The sequence below is a fragment of the Hermetia illucens genome, chromosome 6, assembly GCF_905115235.1.
Source record: "Hermetia illucens chromosome 6, iHerIll2.2.curated.20191125, whole genome shotgun sequence".
In the NCBI taxonomy this organism is placed as follows: domain Eukaryota; kingdom Metazoa; phylum Arthropoda; class Insecta; order Diptera; family Stratiomyidae; genus Hermetia; species Hermetia illucens.
The window spans coordinates 79,039,420-79,057,758 of NC_051854.1; the positions used below are offsets into that span (position 1 = coordinate 79,039,420).

An 18,339-nucleotide genomic window follows, 5' to 3' on the forward strand; every position below is an offset into this window, starting at 1 on the left:
GGATGATGATGATCCAGCCCGGAAAGTCTATAAGGGCAATATCTATGGTAGGAAAAGAAGACGAGGCAGACCCTGCCTAAGATGGAGCGATGGCGTGGGTCAGGACGCCAGACAGCTTTTAGGGATATCGAATTAGTGGACCTCGGCGCAAAACCGGGATGTCTGGAGTTCCTTATTAAGTCAGGCCTAGACCGGATACCGGTTGTTGCGGAGACCTTCAACTCATGTTTAGTTTCCTTTTTAAAACATCTTCACTCCCAAACGTTAATTTCCTTTGCTCGTTGTTTTTAAAAACATAGGCTCGATTATTTTGTTTGAAGAATTGTAGACGAAAATGCGCCATTGCATGCCTGATCTATCTATAATTCATGAAACACTTAGTTATTCACCTAACTTATGTGCGGCTCAATAAAGCGGCACCCTCCATTTTTATGGCATGAGGACATCAACGAAAGTTAGGTACCCCCAAAAATCCGCGCCACCTGAAAATCTGAGGTAGAGGAGGCATCGACTGAAACTGTGATTGGTGGAGAATCTTCCCTCTCGATCGCGGCATTTGAGTCTTGAGTTCTCCGGCTTCATGCGTGTGGTCGAGCCGGTATCTTTTTTATTTTGTCAGTACCAGCTTTGCATCTATTGCGTTTTAACTTCGTGTCATATACCTTTTTATGTTTCAGGATCCGGTGCGGTCCCCACATCGTATCGATGGATACACGAAAAATTTGATAATAACGTGGGAGGAGCTTATTTAGTCCAAAAAAGGACCTCCTCTGCAACATTCCCAAGCCTGATTAGCATGAAGGCGTGCAAATGCATGTGATGGAATACTTCAGTGGAGCTGCATTAGTCATTCTTCGTTAATTTCGCTACTTTTTTAGGTTTTGAGAGAGATCTCCGCTCTTAGTTAACCTTGGTCGGTTCGGATGGTCACCAGGAGCACTTTTATATGTATGTGTGTGTGTGTGTGTGAAGGGATGAAAATGTTTTCATTTCATGGGGTTCTACCTAACTGAACTTGCGATTTGATTAGGATATGCATGAGCTTAAGGATCCATACTGAAACTCTAATGGAAAGCAGGATAAGAGCTGCTACTTTGTAAACTTTGTAAAAGGAGAAGCCTGATACTTAATTTCTCATTTGATGATGCATTTATTGCTTGAATGTTTGCAACAACGTCAAAAATCAAGAAGTTCTCACAGGTAAGTTAGCCTTAACTGTTTGTTCAACTGTGAACGCCAAGAATTTTGAGATGGGTCCAAGGATCTTAGGATGTGGATTAAAAAATTACAATCAGCTATGTGTCGTTCATTTATTCTATTATTCTGCCGTAAAAAGCGGTGCCAAGTTCTATGATACAAGGAAGCACTTGGGCCATGAAAACTGTAATATGCCTACATACAGTCCACTTGATTCTTGAGGTAAGAAACCAGGACTGTTCCCTGGACAAAAAAAAACGATACGAGGTTGACAATGTCATAAATTTGTTAAACTTGGAGAACATAAATCGGTATTCGGCCGCGTTATCAGAAAGAAAACTTAGCAGCTTCTCAAAAAACAAGAACTAAAAATCGAAAATATTATTTGTTAATAGGCCCATCGAGAGGGGGGGGGGGGGGGGGCAAGGGGTTATTGGCAAAATTAGGTTGTTGGTTCAATAATTTTAGTTCATAGTTTTTACTCCAAATCCGATTTTTTTCTCTCTGACCTTGCCCGAAGGACATAATTGTTTGGCGACATGGCTTTAGCTGCTTTGAGAGGGTGGTCTGCAGTGTTTCGAAGGTTAATTTCAAAATACAGAAGAAGCACGGATCCTTGTTGAAAGACAATCTAAAGAATCTCGTAGTAGTCAAGCACGTCCTGAATCTCGGTAACGCTTCGCAATTTTGACGATCTAATTATGAGGAAACTATTTCTCACCTGGATCTTTGCACCAGAGATCTTGGTAGCACTCACATATATGCGAATATCCAACGGCTATCAACATAAGGCCTTTCGGGACTATTTAGAACTAAGCTCAGAACTCTGGCACGTTTAGTGTATGTACTTGAAACTTTAGAAAGGTCAACGAAGGTAGATTTGCCAAAGCTTCTTATCAGACTCGAATGTGGATAAAAGGGCGGCCGCTAAACACTTCTGCTCAATGATAAACAAGTTGCGGGCAGCGCCACCGAGAGGGGAGGGGAAAATAGGAGTAATTTCCTCCTGACTTGGGGGATTTTCTCAGTAGGTCAGGGCAAATCCCCTTTAGCATGAAATCCTAAAGCGAAATCAATGGTGAGTCAAGGGAATTTGAAAACGCGTTGTATATGTAAATAAGTCCCCAAAAGAACCTCAAGTCCACCCATAGCAATATATATCTTACTCCTTGGCTGGAAGATCTGGGCTAAAAAGTTACAGAAACTCCTGACAACTGACAAGTTGCCACGTATGTTAGAGTTTAATGCTTCAGACTATTTGTTTAAAATTTTGCAGAGGTTAACGTAGGCAGCTTGAGCAAACCTGTTTTAATAAGGATCATCTGGGTATTTCTAAAACACACTCGAAGGTAAAGGAAAGTTCAGGTGGCTTTACGAAAGTTACGTGGGATTTAATAAATCACGTCCTGCATAGAGATAGAAATGGAACTTAATAACGGTAGGTGACATAACACCAGGACTGTCCAGAGAAAATCTACTAAAAATCAAGGCCCCCGAAAAAATATCCGGCCCTGAGGGAATCACCCTTTTTTTCCCCTCTCTTTTATTATCTCTTTATTATTAGTTATCATACAGACGCTCAGCAATAATTGCAAAGATTATCGGGACTTTTACTAGGTTGTTCAATAAGTTTTGCGGTTCGATAAGAGAAGGCGTTACTACTAGCCTAATTTTTGTTACGTTGGTACACTCTTTATATGAGCGTATACGAAGTTTCATTCCAATCTGTCAATTCATTCTTCGTTTACAAACCATTTAGTATCGACTGGCCCCAGTATTTTTTTACAATGCAACAAAATTATCGTGAGTTAATGAATTTTTATTTTGCGAGGTTTAAAAGCAAAGGAAATTTATGAACGTGTATTGAAAGTGCATAAGGACTCTTCGCCTTCGATTAGCACAGTAGAAAGTAGGGTGGCTGAAATTAAACGTGGTCGTACAAGCCTTGAAGGCGATCCACGTCAAGGACGTCTAAAGCAATAACAACACCAGATATCGGATATCGTATTGAAAAATCGTGGAGTGACTGAAATAAATTTAGCAGAAGCCCTAGGCATCTCATTGGGCAGTGTAAACAATATTTTGACTGAAGTATTGGGTTTCAGAACGCTTTGTGCACAATGGCTGCCACATTCGCTAACAATGGAACAAAAACATATTCGAATGCGACTTTCTCAGAAACATTTAGAGCGTTTTGGAAAGGATGCAGTCGATTTTGTGGGTTGATGCACCACTACGGATGAGACTTGGGTCTATCACCATAATCCTGAATCAAAACAAGAGGCAAAGAGTGGAATGAACCTGGTTCTTCGGCTCCGAAACGAGTTCGTGTCCAGAAGTCGGCCAACAAGGTGCTACCTTCAGTTTTTTGGGATGCGAAAGGAATTTGGTTTGTGGATTACTTGCAAACTGGTAACCTTTTAAATCAACTGAAGGAAAAAATTCGTGAAAAAAGACTAGGTTTGCAGAAGAAAAAAATCCCTTTTCATCAGGGCAGTGCGCTGCGTCACAAGAGCATTTTAACAATGGATAAAATCCATGAATTCAACTTCGAATTGTTGGAGCATCCACTGTATTCACCAGGTTTGATCCCTAGCGACTTCCATCTGTTACCAGACCTAAAAAATTCATGCGTGGAAAGCGTTTTTCATCAAATGATGAGTTCATAGCAGCTGTGGAAGCGTATTTTTCAGCCCTTCCAGATTTTCACTTCAGGGATGGAATTCATAAATTGGAATCGCATTGGAACAAGTGTATTTATGTTCACGGAGACTATACTGAATAATAAAGTGTATTTCAAACCATAAAATTATGTTTATCTTGTCGAACAGCAAAACTTAGTGATCAACCGGGTATATTACGTATGAATAAAAGCCACTTAGCAAAAATGATTAGAAATTTTCATGATTTTCCGGTATTTTCCCAATCGTTTTATAACTTTAATACACTTGGCTAGAAAAAATAGTCTGCTTCCAAAATCAAACATAAGTTCAACAGCTCCGACGACTAAACAATGGCGCAATAAATTCAACAAATTCAGATAAAGATTGGTGAACCCATGAAACGGTGACAATGTAGGGCGAAGAAAACCACATCATAGTCCAGGACAGATAGTATTATATTAACAACTTCATATAGTGGCTCCGAACAATAAGAATTGCAGGCTTTGTTGTGCATCCATGTTCCGTAACCATGAACCCAGCGTAGTTATTCGATGTGAGTAGATTGCATCAAGTAGTTAATTATGAATGCCAGCGTGCAGAAAGCAGACGACATACATACATAATTGAATTTCTCTTCATCTAACATGGAAAATGCGGAATAGCTCGACAAAATTAGTTCTGGTGATATGCTCTTATGATCACCGGAGGCAATTTCTTTATAAAATCTTCATTGATGTTTCCACAAAGACGATTTTCAGGGTGCTATTAGTTAACAGTTTGCTGTGTTCAGTCGAGTATCAAAAGATACAGTCTGAATTGTGTACTCCCGCATACCAAGGAGCGCCAATGAAATTTTGTGGTGTATATATTTTTTGCCATTAATTCAGAATTTTCACCCATGTTTGTTCGACACATAAGTTTCATTTAAACCAGGTGGTTTCCCCAAGAATATTTGCAAGTAGAATCTGTTGACTTGGAAGTCAACATCGGCAAGTGTGAATGAGTTGAACCAACAAACATTATTGGTTTTTGGCAAAAGCTGTACTTCCAGATTATTACAAAGTCGCGGTTGGTTACATCTCCAGTGGCAAAGAATGTTTGGTAGTATCTTCGTGACCGTATTTACATTAACACTTAACCGCGAATTGCATAAAGTGTCATACTTTATTTTTTGAATTTTTACTATTGGCCCCAGAATAGATGCTTCACCTTCTTGCATTATATAGTGGTAGATATTTGTGAAGTAGATTTAATTGATGGATAGGTAAACATCTCTAGGCTGCTATTTTAATCTTGACATCGGTTGTTAGCTGTTAGGGTCACGGAAAGTCTACAGGACAAAAATTTATAGCACTGCTGTTACTGCTTCATTATTATATTCAGAGACTCAGTTTAAAGCAGCGAAATCCACCTTTAAACGATACAGAAAAAATCATCATTGACGGCGCAACAACCGGTATCCGGTCTAGGCCTGCCTTAATAAGGAACTCCAGACATCCCGGTTTTGTGCCGAGGTCCACCAATTTGATATCCCTAAAAGCTGGCTGGCGTCCTGACCTACGCCATCGTTCCATCTTAGGCAGGGTCTGTCTCGTCTTCTTTTTCTACCATAGATATTGCCCTTATAGACTTTCCGGGTGGGATCATCCTCATCCATACGAATTAAGTGACGCGCCCACTGTAACCTATTGAGCCGGATTTTATCTACAACCTGGCGGTCATGGTATCGCTTATAGATGTCGTCGGTATGTAGGCTATGGAATCGTCCATCCTCATATTGGGGGCCAAAAATTCTTCAGAGGATTCTTCTCTCGAACGCGGCCAAGAGTTCCCAACTTTTCTTGCTAAGAACCCAAGTCTCCGAGGAATACATGAGGACTAGCAAGATCATTGTCTTATACAGTAAGAGCTTTGACCCTATGGTGAGACGTTTCGAGTGGAACAGTTTTTGTAAGCTCAAATAAACTCTGTTTGCTGAAAACAACCGTGCGCGGATTTCATCATCGTAGCTGTTATCGGTTGTGATTTTCGACCCTAGATAGGAGAAATTATCAACGGTCTCAAAGTTGTATTCTCCTATCCTCATTCTTCTTCCTGTTTGACCAGTGCGGATTGATGGTGTTGGTTGGCTGGTTTTCGGTGCCGACGTTATATATACTTTGTCTTGCCTTCATTGCCTTCATTGATGTGCAGCCCAAGATCTCGCGCCAATCGTCGCCTGCTCGATCTGAATGAAGGCAGTTTGTACGTCTCGGGTGGTTCTTCCCATGATGTTAAGTGGACTTAAAGAGGATCGTACCTCTTGCATTTATCTCAGCATCACGCATCACTTTCTCGAGGGCCAGTTTAAAGAGGACGCATGATAGGGCATCCCTTTGTCCTAGACCGTTATTGATGTTGAATGGTCTTGAGAGTGATCCTACTGCTTTTATCTGGCCTCTCCCATTGGTCAGGGTCAGCCTAATCAGTCTTATCAATTACAAAGATATACAGAAAAAAAACCGTTTGAAAATTAAATTCACTTCGGCTATGTAAAGTTTGATAGGTTTATTAGGTAAGGTCCCTTACAAACCTATGTTAATCCATTATTGAAAACTTAAAAAATTGGCAGAGTGAATTCTAGGCGAATTTTTTTGTACCTCTAAAGTGTATGGTATTGAGAAGATCAGCTTTAATACTCCTTTGTGAATCTTATTATCAGACCTCAACTTAACCAGGAAGAGTGTAGCAACAACATCAGCATCGTTGCATTCCAAGAAGTTGCAATGATATTATGAATTGTTGCGTGGAGCCCCACAATCGTTAAGTTTCTCAGAAGTCAATCTCTGGATAATAGTTTATTATGGTTCCAAAGTTCGGTTTTCAATTTCTGGATAGAAATGAAACCGGTTTATTATCTATCTTTTTTTGGACACCACGGGGAGGAAACTCATCGGATCTTCTTCTTAAGGCTTTGTCTCGTACGTAAGCCAGTAGGTCAAAGGCCTGGTCCAGCTGGAGTTGAGAGGCTCTCAAATCACAGTAGTGTAGTGTGTATCAAGCGATCGCATCCTATTGACTTTGATGTTCACGCTTTCATCTCAATAGTCCAATATTACGAAATAAGTCAGACTTCCAATACAGCGAGAGATGGGGGCAACTCAGTGCAAACCGGGTGAGGCTTGTAAAGGTGCAATGGTGATGGGTGGTCCAACTGCCAAAGTCGGTTCTGATAACACGTTGCTCGAGCATGTGATGAAGAAGCATGATCTTGATAAACGCAACAAAGATGGTGAAAGATTTGAAGACTTCTTCAATACTAACGGCACAAGTCCATTAGGTTTCAACTGTCGAGCAGCAAGCTTTAAAACTAATTGATCAAATCGACATGAACAGTAAATTCAGGAATTGTCTTCTGAATGTACGAAACAAGAGAAGTGCTAACATCAGCTTTGGGTGAAATCATCAATTAATGGTTGCTTGCCTTCAGCTTCGCATCTCCTTGAAAGGGTAGAGAGCCGCGACCTGGTCCGTTTTCAATACCGACTGTCGTTCAGTAGCCGACCGAACGGCAAACATATTGAACAGCTTGTCGAAGAATATTGATGAAGGGCACCAAAAATACCCTTTTCTCGAGCGCGTGTTAAGTTGTTGGCCACGTTCCAGAGGGTCGTCCTAGAGTGAGGTTGACTGCTGAAACTTGGAAACGGTTCCGCAAGCATGTGAAACTGAAGGCTTCGATTGCTGCTTTAAGTCTGAGCAAACGTAATACATTTAAGTTCCGGTATTGAGACAAATCTCGTTATTATTGCACTGATCAGGGAAGCGTTACCTGCCACAATGGTTCGGCCAGTGATGTTAGCCATTGGCGCCTCAGGGGCAAGTCTAAGCGGTGGAAAGAGCATTTCACCACGTTTTCAATGGTACAAATATGGTGAAGTTCCAAATCTTCAGGATGAAATGGTTAGTCATCGTAATATGCGGATACAGATTGCCCTCAAAAGTGAAATCACATCTACCACCAACCAATGCACTCAAGCGGGGTAGGGTCACTGGATTTGACGGTCTCTTTGTGAAAGTATTTCTTGCAGTCCCTGGAAGTTTGATCGACAGAAAACCGGGCGGTTGTCGCTCTGGGTTCTCTAACATTGACCATACCAACACACCTTCGATCATTTTGGAGTATCGTGCTCTTTATCAATTTCGAGGAGGTTTTCAAAAGCGTGACTAGGAAGTGCGTATGGAGTTCTCTATGCAGAAATAGCGTTCTAGAAAAGGTAGCAATTATTGTTAGGGAGACATGTCCTGCGCTGCATCGAAGTTAAATCCCAGAGGAGTTCGAAGTCCGATATTATTTCTTGTTGTCGTTTATGTCCCTTATGTTGCATTAGTCAGACAACGTAGAGGACTTCAACGGTCTACGAAATTTTCCCCCAAATATCTCACCGAATCATAGATCTTCATCAAATGGCCTTGAATTGAAAGGAGGTAAGCAGGACTGAGCATATGACGTCGAGGTGTAAAGTTCCCTGCCTGTTAGTTGAAAACATTTTTGTTTTTTTTTTATTTTATTTTTCAACATAATCTCCATTGAGACTTGTACATTTTTGATATTTTTTATGGTGTAAATCAAATTCAACAAATAATCTTCACAATCACCTGAAGAGCTTTATCATAAATACGACCACAAACATACTTGGCCCCAGCCGCAAAAAGAGTCGGAACGGCTGGTTTGACGATGAACGTAAACTAACAACGGAACGGAAGAATGCAGCATACCGAGTAATGCTGCCTTCAAAAAGACGTGGGCACGCGCGGATACTTACCACGAACTCCGGCGAGCGGAGAAGCGACTTCACAGATAGCAAAAAGAAGCCTGGGAGAACCAACAGGTGTGTGAACTCGAAAAGTGCAAGGAGCAACCACACCAGGCGCTGAAGTTGTACCAACAAGTCAGCAGGATGAAGATTTATACACGTCGATGTTCATCCTGTCGAGACAAAGAGGGAAATCCGACTTCTGACAGAATGGGCATATTGGAGCGATGGGCTGAGTACTTTGATGAACTACTGAACAACCAGAATATCGGCGAGTTGGAGGTCCCGCCAACTGAAGACGACGGACACCACCAAGTTTAGGAGAAACAGTCCGTGCAATTCATCGGCTTAAAAATCATAAGTCGCCTGGAGCCGATGGAATTATAGCCGAATTGGTTAAATATGGAGGCGACCAATTACACCAAGTGGTTCATCAACTGATGATCATGGTGTGGGACAGCCTGTTAATGCCTGACGACAGGCAAAGAGGCATCATCTGTCTCATACATAAAAAGGGAGATATCAGGCAGTGCAGCAATTATAGAGGTACACGTTGCTGAGTACCATCTATAAGATATTCTCCGCTATCTTGCTAGGCCGGATAGGCCCATACGCCCAGAACTTCATCGGCCCATACCAAAGAGGCTTCACTCCAGGCAAATCAGCAACAGATCAGATTTTCTCTGTGCGGCAAGCGATGGAAAAACTGTTGGAATATAGACAACAGTTGCACCATCTATTCATCGACTTTAAAGCCGCCTATGATAGCATAGCCAGGGTAAAACTGTACACGGCCATGAGAGAATTCGGTATCCCGACGAAATTTATAAGACTGACTAGGCTGACCCTGAAGCAGCAGAATCACTCTCAAGACCATTCGACATGAACAACGGTCTACGACAAGGAGATGCCCTATCATGCGTCCTCTTTCACCTGGCCCTCGAAAAAGTGATCTGTGATGCTGATGTAACTGCAAGAGGTATGATCCTCTTTAAGTCCACCCAACTACTGGCCTATGCTGACGATATCGACATCATGGGAAGAACCACCCGAGACGTACAAACTGCCTTCATCCAGATCGCGCAGGCGGATATCGGCGCGAGATCTTGGGCTGTACATCAATGAAGGCAATGAAGCCATGACAAATGGTGGCAACGTCAGCACCGAAAGCCAACCAACCAACAACATCAAACCGCACTGGTCAAATAGGAAGAATAAGGATAGGAGAATACAACTTTGAGACCGTTGATAATTTCTCCTATCTAGGATCGAAAATCAGAACCGATAACAGCTACGATGATGAAATGCGCGCACGGTTGTTGTCAGCCACCAGACGACCTCGGCGCGAAATCCGGATGTCTGGAGTTACTTATTAAGGCAGGCCTAGACCGGATACCGGTAGTTGCGCCGTTGATGTGGATGATGATTGAGAAGGCGGTGGAGTATTTAGAGGATGATCGAGAAACGAAGGAAGGCAGGCGGTGTCCTTTTCAATAAGTGAAGGTATTGAAGGTGATCGGGAATTGTACAAATCGAGAAAACTTAAAGCAAATCAGACAACTTTAACTAAATTTTTCAAACCGTCAAATCTGGAACAGCTTCCCAATTGCAAAATTCTGCAGGGATTCAACGTGATTTGTCATCAAGTGACATTTCAGCGTTGTGGATAGCTAAACGAGTACCTCATCAGTGAAAGTACATTTGGCTCAGACATCACCGATATTTTTTAGGACCCACTTGATTAGAAATTTCTAAAAAGATTGGTCGTCTTTTCCTGTTCTGTTTAAAAATCGATCTAAGATTCATAAGTTTGCTCTTATGTAAAATGCAATTTCTCGTCACAAAATAGTTATCAAAAAAACTTCCAAATTCGCATCGTCTAGCTTCGGGTCCCCGTGTTGTTAATTTATATGTAAAGCTAGTAGCACCTCCTAAATATGTAACCAATCAATAGATTTTAACTAAAACTTCAAAAAAATCGAATTCTATGCTCAGCGACCTACGAGTATCTATGTTATACTAGCAAATGACGCATTGCGCTAACAATTGTTTCGTTTTCTATTTGCAAGTCTACCAAAGGCAACTGACTAGCAAAAACGCATTAAACACTTCTCGGTCCATCCAATTCCCTAACATGATCACGTATTGTTCTCATCAAATGCAAATCGCTTTAAATTGAGGAAATCACTTAATAGTATGTAGCCAGTGGAAGAGGGTCGGCTAGGCAATCTGTGTCGTCCGTGTATCTAAATAGTTAATTGAATTGTTTATAGCCGCGCGAACATTTGCTAATTCTCTCAGTTCGAGCCCCTTTGTTGATAAACTGTCCGCGGCGCTGTTATTATGCAGATGAGGGGGAAACACTCAAAAAATATCTTTTTCTAGAACAGAAAATTAGATGCAAAAGTTGTATGTATACTGGTCCATATTGGTTTGACTAGCAGCTGGTCATATTAATAAAGATTAAGCGGAGAAATCTGATTAGGAAAGTATAATATATTGAATCAAAATCAAATCAAGTTAAAAACAGTTATTCACAGCAAAAGATATTTCTATGAGGTCCATGATCTTCCTCAAAATAAAAAATAATGAAAAAGTACGGGGTTTAACCCACGAAGAATTGGAGCATTGAATTCGTCGAAATCAGAATTGCCGACGTTTTTCGTTGTGCGCAGATAAAGCTCATCATGGCGGAGGTCATGGGTCGTTTTAATCAAACTCTTAGTCTACTTAGTGCCGATGAGTTTCTGGAAAGTTTTCATTTCTAATCAGAACTTAAATGCAATAATTAAACGGTGATTGTTTGGTTTGTTTGGAGGGGGCTTATAATTCATATAGAAATATCTTTGAATTTCTTTGAATGTCAATGTTCAGGAACCTCTTTTTCTGGGAAGTCAAAGAGATAATTTCAAGCTTCAACCAGAGTAGACCGGCTCAGAGACCGTTTCAACGAATAATTAGTTATTTAGATAAAGAAAAAAACTATCTAATTCTAACTGATAACTTTTGAATTTCATGTTTTATGAAATAAATAGGTTGGATGTAAGTCATCGAAGGTAGCACCTAAAAAAATGTCATGGTGCTGATCAAAACCGCTGGTTAGGTTTCTTTCAGTCGAATATTCTATTTATTGTTGACGGAAAATACAGAAAAACATTCACTTACCCCTTCCACCATGGTTCCTTCCTCTTGGTAAAGCCAAATCCTCCGAATGTTGAGAAGAATGGATAGTTCTCAAAGAACGGTATCGAGTGATGGAAGAAGAAATTGGGATCCGTTTCGCTGACAGGATTTTGAGGATTTCCACCTGTCTCAATTACATCAACCTCTGCAAGAAAATCCAAATATCCATGAGCAACCTGCAGGCAGATTTTCCGGATATTCTCAACTTACCAAACGGATTTTCATGTTCTTCCTCAGCTGGCGCCTCGGTTCGTCCTTCTGCTGAAAATCCAAAGTCGGCATCCCTAAAAGCAGGCACATCATCATTATAAAAATTGTTTACCCAAAATGGGGATGCTGATGATTCATCGAACGTAGTTGATGGCGGTGGTAGTGCGAAACTTTTACGCCAAGCATCAAATGGTGAAAGGAAATTTGGAGTAAAGTGATGAGAAGTAAGTCTAGAAGTAATTTTTGTATTCGCCAATCAAAATGAATGAAGCGTTGATGTTGTGTTGTTTTGTTGTTGAATGTTCTTATTAAAGTTGAATATTGAATTATTTACAATATGAATTAAAGTTTTAATATCTACAAACAAATCGTTAAGGTTAGCTGGATGATTTTTGGAAAATTAAAGAAGATAGAAAGAACAGTGTCTTGTGTACAATGTATTTATGACTGATAGTGTGAAAAGTAGTAGCGGTCTTCTGATACCCACCTAAAAATACTAATATACCTAAAAATCAAATCAAATAACATATGTTTCATCATCATCATCAACGGCGCAACAACCGGTATCCGGTCTAGGCCCGCCTTAATAAGTAACTCCAGATATCCCGGTTTTGCGCCGAAGTCCACCAACTCGATATTCCTAAAAGCTGTCTGGCGTCCTGGCCTACGCCATCGTTCCATTTTAGGCAGGGTCAGCCTCGTCTTCTTTTCTACCATAGATATTGCCCATATAGATCCTCCGGGCTGGATTATCCTCATCCATACGGATTAAGTTACCCGCCCACCGCAGCCCAAGATCTCGCGCCGCCTGCTCGATCTGGATGAAGGCAGTTTGTACGTCTCGGGTGGTTTTTCCCATGATGTCGATATCGTCAGCATAGGCCAGTAGTTGGGTGGACTTAAAGAGGATCGTACCTCTTGTATTTACCTCAGCATCACGGATCACTTTCTCGAGGGCCGGGTTAAAGATGACGCATGATAGGGCATCCCCTTGTCGTAGACCGTTGTTGATGTCGAATGGTCTTGAGAGTGATCCTGCTGCTTTTATCTGGCCTCGCACATTGGTCAGGGTCAGCCTAGTCATTCTTATTAATTTCGTCGAGATACCGAATTCTCTCATGGCCATGTACAGTTTTACCCTGGCTATGCTATCATAGGCGGCTTTAAAGTCGATGAATAGATAGTGCAACTGTTGTCCACATTCCAATAGTTTTTCCATCGCTTGCCGCAGAGAGAAAATCTGATCTGTTGCTGGTTTGCCTGGAGTGAAGCCTCTTTGGTATGGGCCAATGATGTTCTGGGCGTATGGGGCTATCCGGTCTAACAAAAGAGAGGAGAATATCTTATAGATGGTACTCAACAACGTGAAACCTCTATAATTGCTGCACTGTGTGATATCTCCCTTTTTATGTATGAGACAGATAATGCCTCTTTGCCAGTCGTCAGGCATTGATTCGCTGTCCCATACCTTGAGCACAAATTGATGAACCACTTGGTGTAACTGGTCGCCTCCATATTTAACCAATTCGGCTGTAATTCCATCGGCTCCAGGCGACTTATGATTTTTAAGCCGATGAATTGCACGGACTGTTTCTCCTAAACTTGTTGGTGGCAGTATTTGTCCGTCGTCTTCAGTTGGCGGGACCTCCAACTCGCCATTTTCAACCTATCGCTCCACTATGCACATTTTGTCAGAAATCAGATTTCCCCCTTTGTCTCGGCAGGATGAGCATGGAGGTGTATAAGGCGTCATCCTGCTGATTGGTTTATTGAACATTAAAACGACTACGACTGGCTATAATCCAGTTTATCTAACTGACATCTAATAGATAATGATAAAAGGAAAAGTAAGTAAAATGACTGACAGTGTTCAACTGACAGGACCTGGTTTGTCAAAATAAATAAATAACTAACTTAACCTAGCCCCCCCCCCCCCCCGCCGTTTGTGGGCTGAGCATTAATAAATAAAATTTAGAGATACATCTGTTGGGTTTTGTCAAACAGAAAAGATATTAACTGATGCAATCTTCCTTCTCACGCGGCACAGTTTTTTTTTCTTTTTTCCCCCTTCTTATCTTAAAGTTTTGTGTCACACCCGATTTATTCTGAAAGGGCTGAACCAATTATCACGAACTTTGGTCAGAACGAGTGGTCTATGAATCTCTTTACGTACAACGAGTGGCATCATTTTGCACTGGGTTTAAGGGGGAGCTCTCCATACATGCGACAGGGTGGTGTACATTTTTTCTTCCCAGAATATAGTCATGTGGCATACCAAATGAAAGGGCTCGATTATTGCTTTTCAATAATGATAATGTTTTTGATACTGGGTAAACATAGTCATTGTTACATTTGTTGTGTAATCTATGAAAAATTTTTTTTCTTCGGTTTAGCCAGTTATTTTTTGGACGATTATGCTCGTGCCACGTGTATCTAGAGAGACAATCGTACTTGAAATAAGAGCACACCCTAGAGGGATCGTGCAAGTTAATTGTGTCATTGATAGTAGCACATATTATGTCGATCTAGTTTATCATTTGAGTGAACTGAATGAGATGTTAGCGGTGGGTTATGTTTGTTATTTAGGTCGTGCCTGAACCGAAACCAATCTAGTGCTTTGAATTGTCTACTAGAGCTGGAGACTACAGGAGAAGAGATGAATTCTTTGGGGTTCAAATTCATAATCGCGTAAGGATTTGAGTGGCAGTTTGTAATAAGGTAACTAATGAATGCAGAAACAATAAAGGCGTCGATAAACGAAGTTCCCCTAGGAAAGAATGGAATAACCATTTTTTGAAATCAGCTCGCAAGTGTGCACTATTATTTAGTCAATTATAAATACTATGTCCATTAGAATTCGATATAGAATCCCTCCACGTGGGATGTTAATTGCTTGATTAATATGAACGTGACTGTGGGAGGTGTTTGCGATGGCTGTGTAGGAAGGTTTGAAGGGAGATTCAAAGTGTAAGGCAGTGGTTGCATTTTGGGCTAGAGGCGTTAATGTTGGGGGGGGAGGGGATTTGAAGGAAGTCCCTGTTCGAGTATACGAAGTCTTGTCTAGCGTTGTTCTTGGTTTTAGCCTCTTTGATTTTTTTAATAGATTCCAACCTGATCTTGCATTTGGAGAGGCTTGCAGGGTGGCCAACTTCTCCGAAGTTTACACATTTGGGTGGTTTCTGGCCATCCTTCGACTGTGAGCAATTTTACAATTCAATTTCACCTTAGATTTTTAGGTACCATATATATCCTTCATTAAGCTAAGGAGAACAACTAATTTAAGTTATTTGAATTCGAAGGATAAATCAAAAATAGTTCAAGTTCCCAAGCAGAATATATTATATTTTGTAACGAATAATAACTAAAAATCGGCTCTAATTTGATTTATTTTGATTTTTACCATAAATGATTTCGAAGCAGCAAACTTTTATAAAGAAAACATAAAGACAAAAAGAGGAAGTTTTATGTTGAAAGGCACCTCGAGAAATTGATTTCTGGTAGAAAGCCACCGAAATATATACTTTTTATTCCACTATGGCCGAATCTTGGTGACTGGCAATAAATCATAAAACATATATTACTCAATATTTAAACAGTTGATTTCTGTTATTCATAAATGCAATCAAACAGGCCTCGACGAGATCGCAGTTGAGGAGCTGACGGAAGAGCTGGGACTCAACACTCTGATTCAGTAAGTTCTTCAACCGGGGAAGGGTAGAACATCATCTCACAAGCAAGAAAGCATGACAATTCCTATACGTAGAAAGAAAAGCAGTCTAGGAGAATGTCCAAATTGCCGTACCATTCAGCCATTATCACATACCTTGAAGATTTTTAAATGCATTCTTGGCAACCATACCGTTGTGTCCAAAGTACGATAAACCAAGTAATTATCTTCATTGCATTCCTGGAATTTGGGGAGACGTTTAACCCTGTGCCACAAAAACGCAACTGGTATGCATTGTGATGACTCATGGTGCCAGAGGAGCCCGTATTCCAGATTAAATAACTCGGTCGTGATTGGAAGAGTAAACTTTGAAGTGTGGCTGGTATGTACACAGTCTAGTCATAAATACTGTCAGTACTCTGAAACGCCATAACTCATGAGCACACCGTCCAACGCAAAATGTTTTTAGTTATTTTTCCAAAGAGGAAGAACAAACAATTCTAATAAGCTATAAATCATTCCAAATGAAAGCCTTCTTACTGATTCAGACCCTCGGGTCATTTAGCGATAAACGTACGTACAGTCTCTAACTGTATTCTTCCGACTTGAGACGATACTTCCATTGAACGATTCGAGATTGGCATGACGTATTTGGCATGCTGATAGAGCATGATAGGCATGATAGAGCGTAAAACCTGGGAAACGTCTATTGTATCTCCACCACCTAACCCTATCTCCACCTCCACATGGTGACCGTTGGGAGTTCTTTCCTAACGAAAAACTGCAGACGGAGAATGGTGAAAGTGAGTCTCCCGCGGGGGTAAGGTTGACAACCATACATAGAAAACCAAAGTTACGAAGCTACAAAAAGAACCTCGGACTGGACGAACCCGGTAACGAAAACGGAATAATGATTTGCGCATTTTCTTATGGAACGTGCGCTTCCTCCCCAGATCGAATGTCTGTCCCAATATAAGGCTTATGTAACAGCGTTAGAAAAGATGCGCTGGATAAGGACAAGTTTCCTGAAGAACTATACCACACCTTATAGTGGCCGTCCAGCAAACCATGTGCTCGGTGTACGTTTTTTAGTCAGCTAAAAAATGTAACCAGTTGTTATCGGTTTTGAAAACATAAGCGAAAGGCTATGTACTCTGCGCTTGCGAGACAAATTTAGAAATATAAGCCTCATTGACGCCTATACAGAATGAACTGCAGTCAGAGAAGGAAACCTTCTATGGGGCAATGGAACGAACCCTTGAAGCCTGTCCCAGGTATGATGTTAAAATCATGCTTGTAATATGATTTTGATATAATGCAATCATGCTTGGAGTATGGTTTTCATATCATACCCACCAGCCAAGTAGAGCAATACGTTGGCTCTCAGAGCTTACATCAAAACACCAATAATAACGGACTGTGGATTATTCAATTAGCATTGTTGCACGAAATGGTGGCAGTACCTGGTTTGTACGGAAAGCGATCCACAGACAAACGTGGACCTGTTCAGATGGAACTACTTTCAACCAAATTGACCACGTGTTGATCAAACGCCACCACCTATCAGCCTTGATGAATATCAGAACTTATAGGGGGTCAATATAGACTCTCATATCTATCTCGTTGGCATGGTGCTTCGTGCTAGAATAACAACATCGTCTAGAATTGCCTTTGACAACCAGCCATCCCCAACATAGCCCTCCGTAACACCTATAAGAGGGAAATGGATGCCGCAATCACTGCAGTCAACAAGGGCCCTGGAGGTGAAGCATTGACCAATGGTCTTCACAATCACCTGAAGAAAGTAATCATTGAGATAGCCACAAACATACTCGGCCTAATTTACAAAAAAGTCGGAACGGCTGGTTCGACGATGAATGTAAGCTAGCAACGGAACGGAAAATTGCTGTATATCGAGTAATATTGAATTCTCAAAGAAAGCGGACACCCGTGGATATTTGTCTCGATCTCCGGCGTGCGCAGAAGCGACTTCACAAACGGAAAGAGGAAGTCCGTCAATTCGAAAAGTACAGGGAGCGACCGCACCAGAGGTGGAAGTTTTACCAACAAGTTCGCAGGATGAAGCCTTATACACCTTGGTACACATGCTGCCGAGACAAAGAGGGAAATCTGATTTCCGACAGAATGAGAATATTGGAGGGATGGGTTCAATATTTGAATGAACTGCTCCACAACTAGAATACCGGCAAGTTAGAGGTCCCCCAATTAAACGATGAATAAATACTGCCACCACCAATCTGAGAAGACATAGTCCGTGCAATCCATCGTCTTAAAAATCATAAGTCCCCAGGAGCCGATGGAATTACAGCCGAAGTGGTTAAATATAAAGGCGACCAATCACACCTAATGGTTCAGCAACTTATGCTCAAGGTGTGGGACAGGGAATCAATGCCTGATGACTGGTAAAGAGGCATTATTTTGTTAGATCGGATAACCCCATATACCCAGAGCATCATTGGCCCATACCAAAAAGGCACCCTACATGAGGATGGACGTCTCCGTAGTCTTTATAACGACGAAATCTGTGAGCGATACAATGACCGTCTAGTGTGGACTAAATCCGGCTCAATAGGTTATGGTGGGCGGGTCACTCGATCCGTAC

General features: G+C 41.3%; 1 protein-coding gene across 1 annotated transcript in view; it reads right to left on the reverse strand.

The window, feature by feature from the left end:
• The window catches only part of LOC119659173 (transforming growth factor-beta-induced protein ig-h3), a 46,154-nt gene that overhangs the window by 11,724 nt on the left and 16,091 nt on the right, over positions 1-18,339 (reverse strand). Inside the window, exons 2-3 of the mRNA XM_038067129.1 lie at positions 12,050-12,123; positions 11,822-11,984 (exon numbers count right to left, since the gene is read on the reverse strand). Of these exons, the coding sequence (XP_037923057.1) occupies positions 11,822-11,984; positions 12,050-12,123 (237 nt within the window). The remainder of the gene's footprint in view (positions 1-11,821; positions 11,985-12,049; positions 12,124-18,339) is intronic.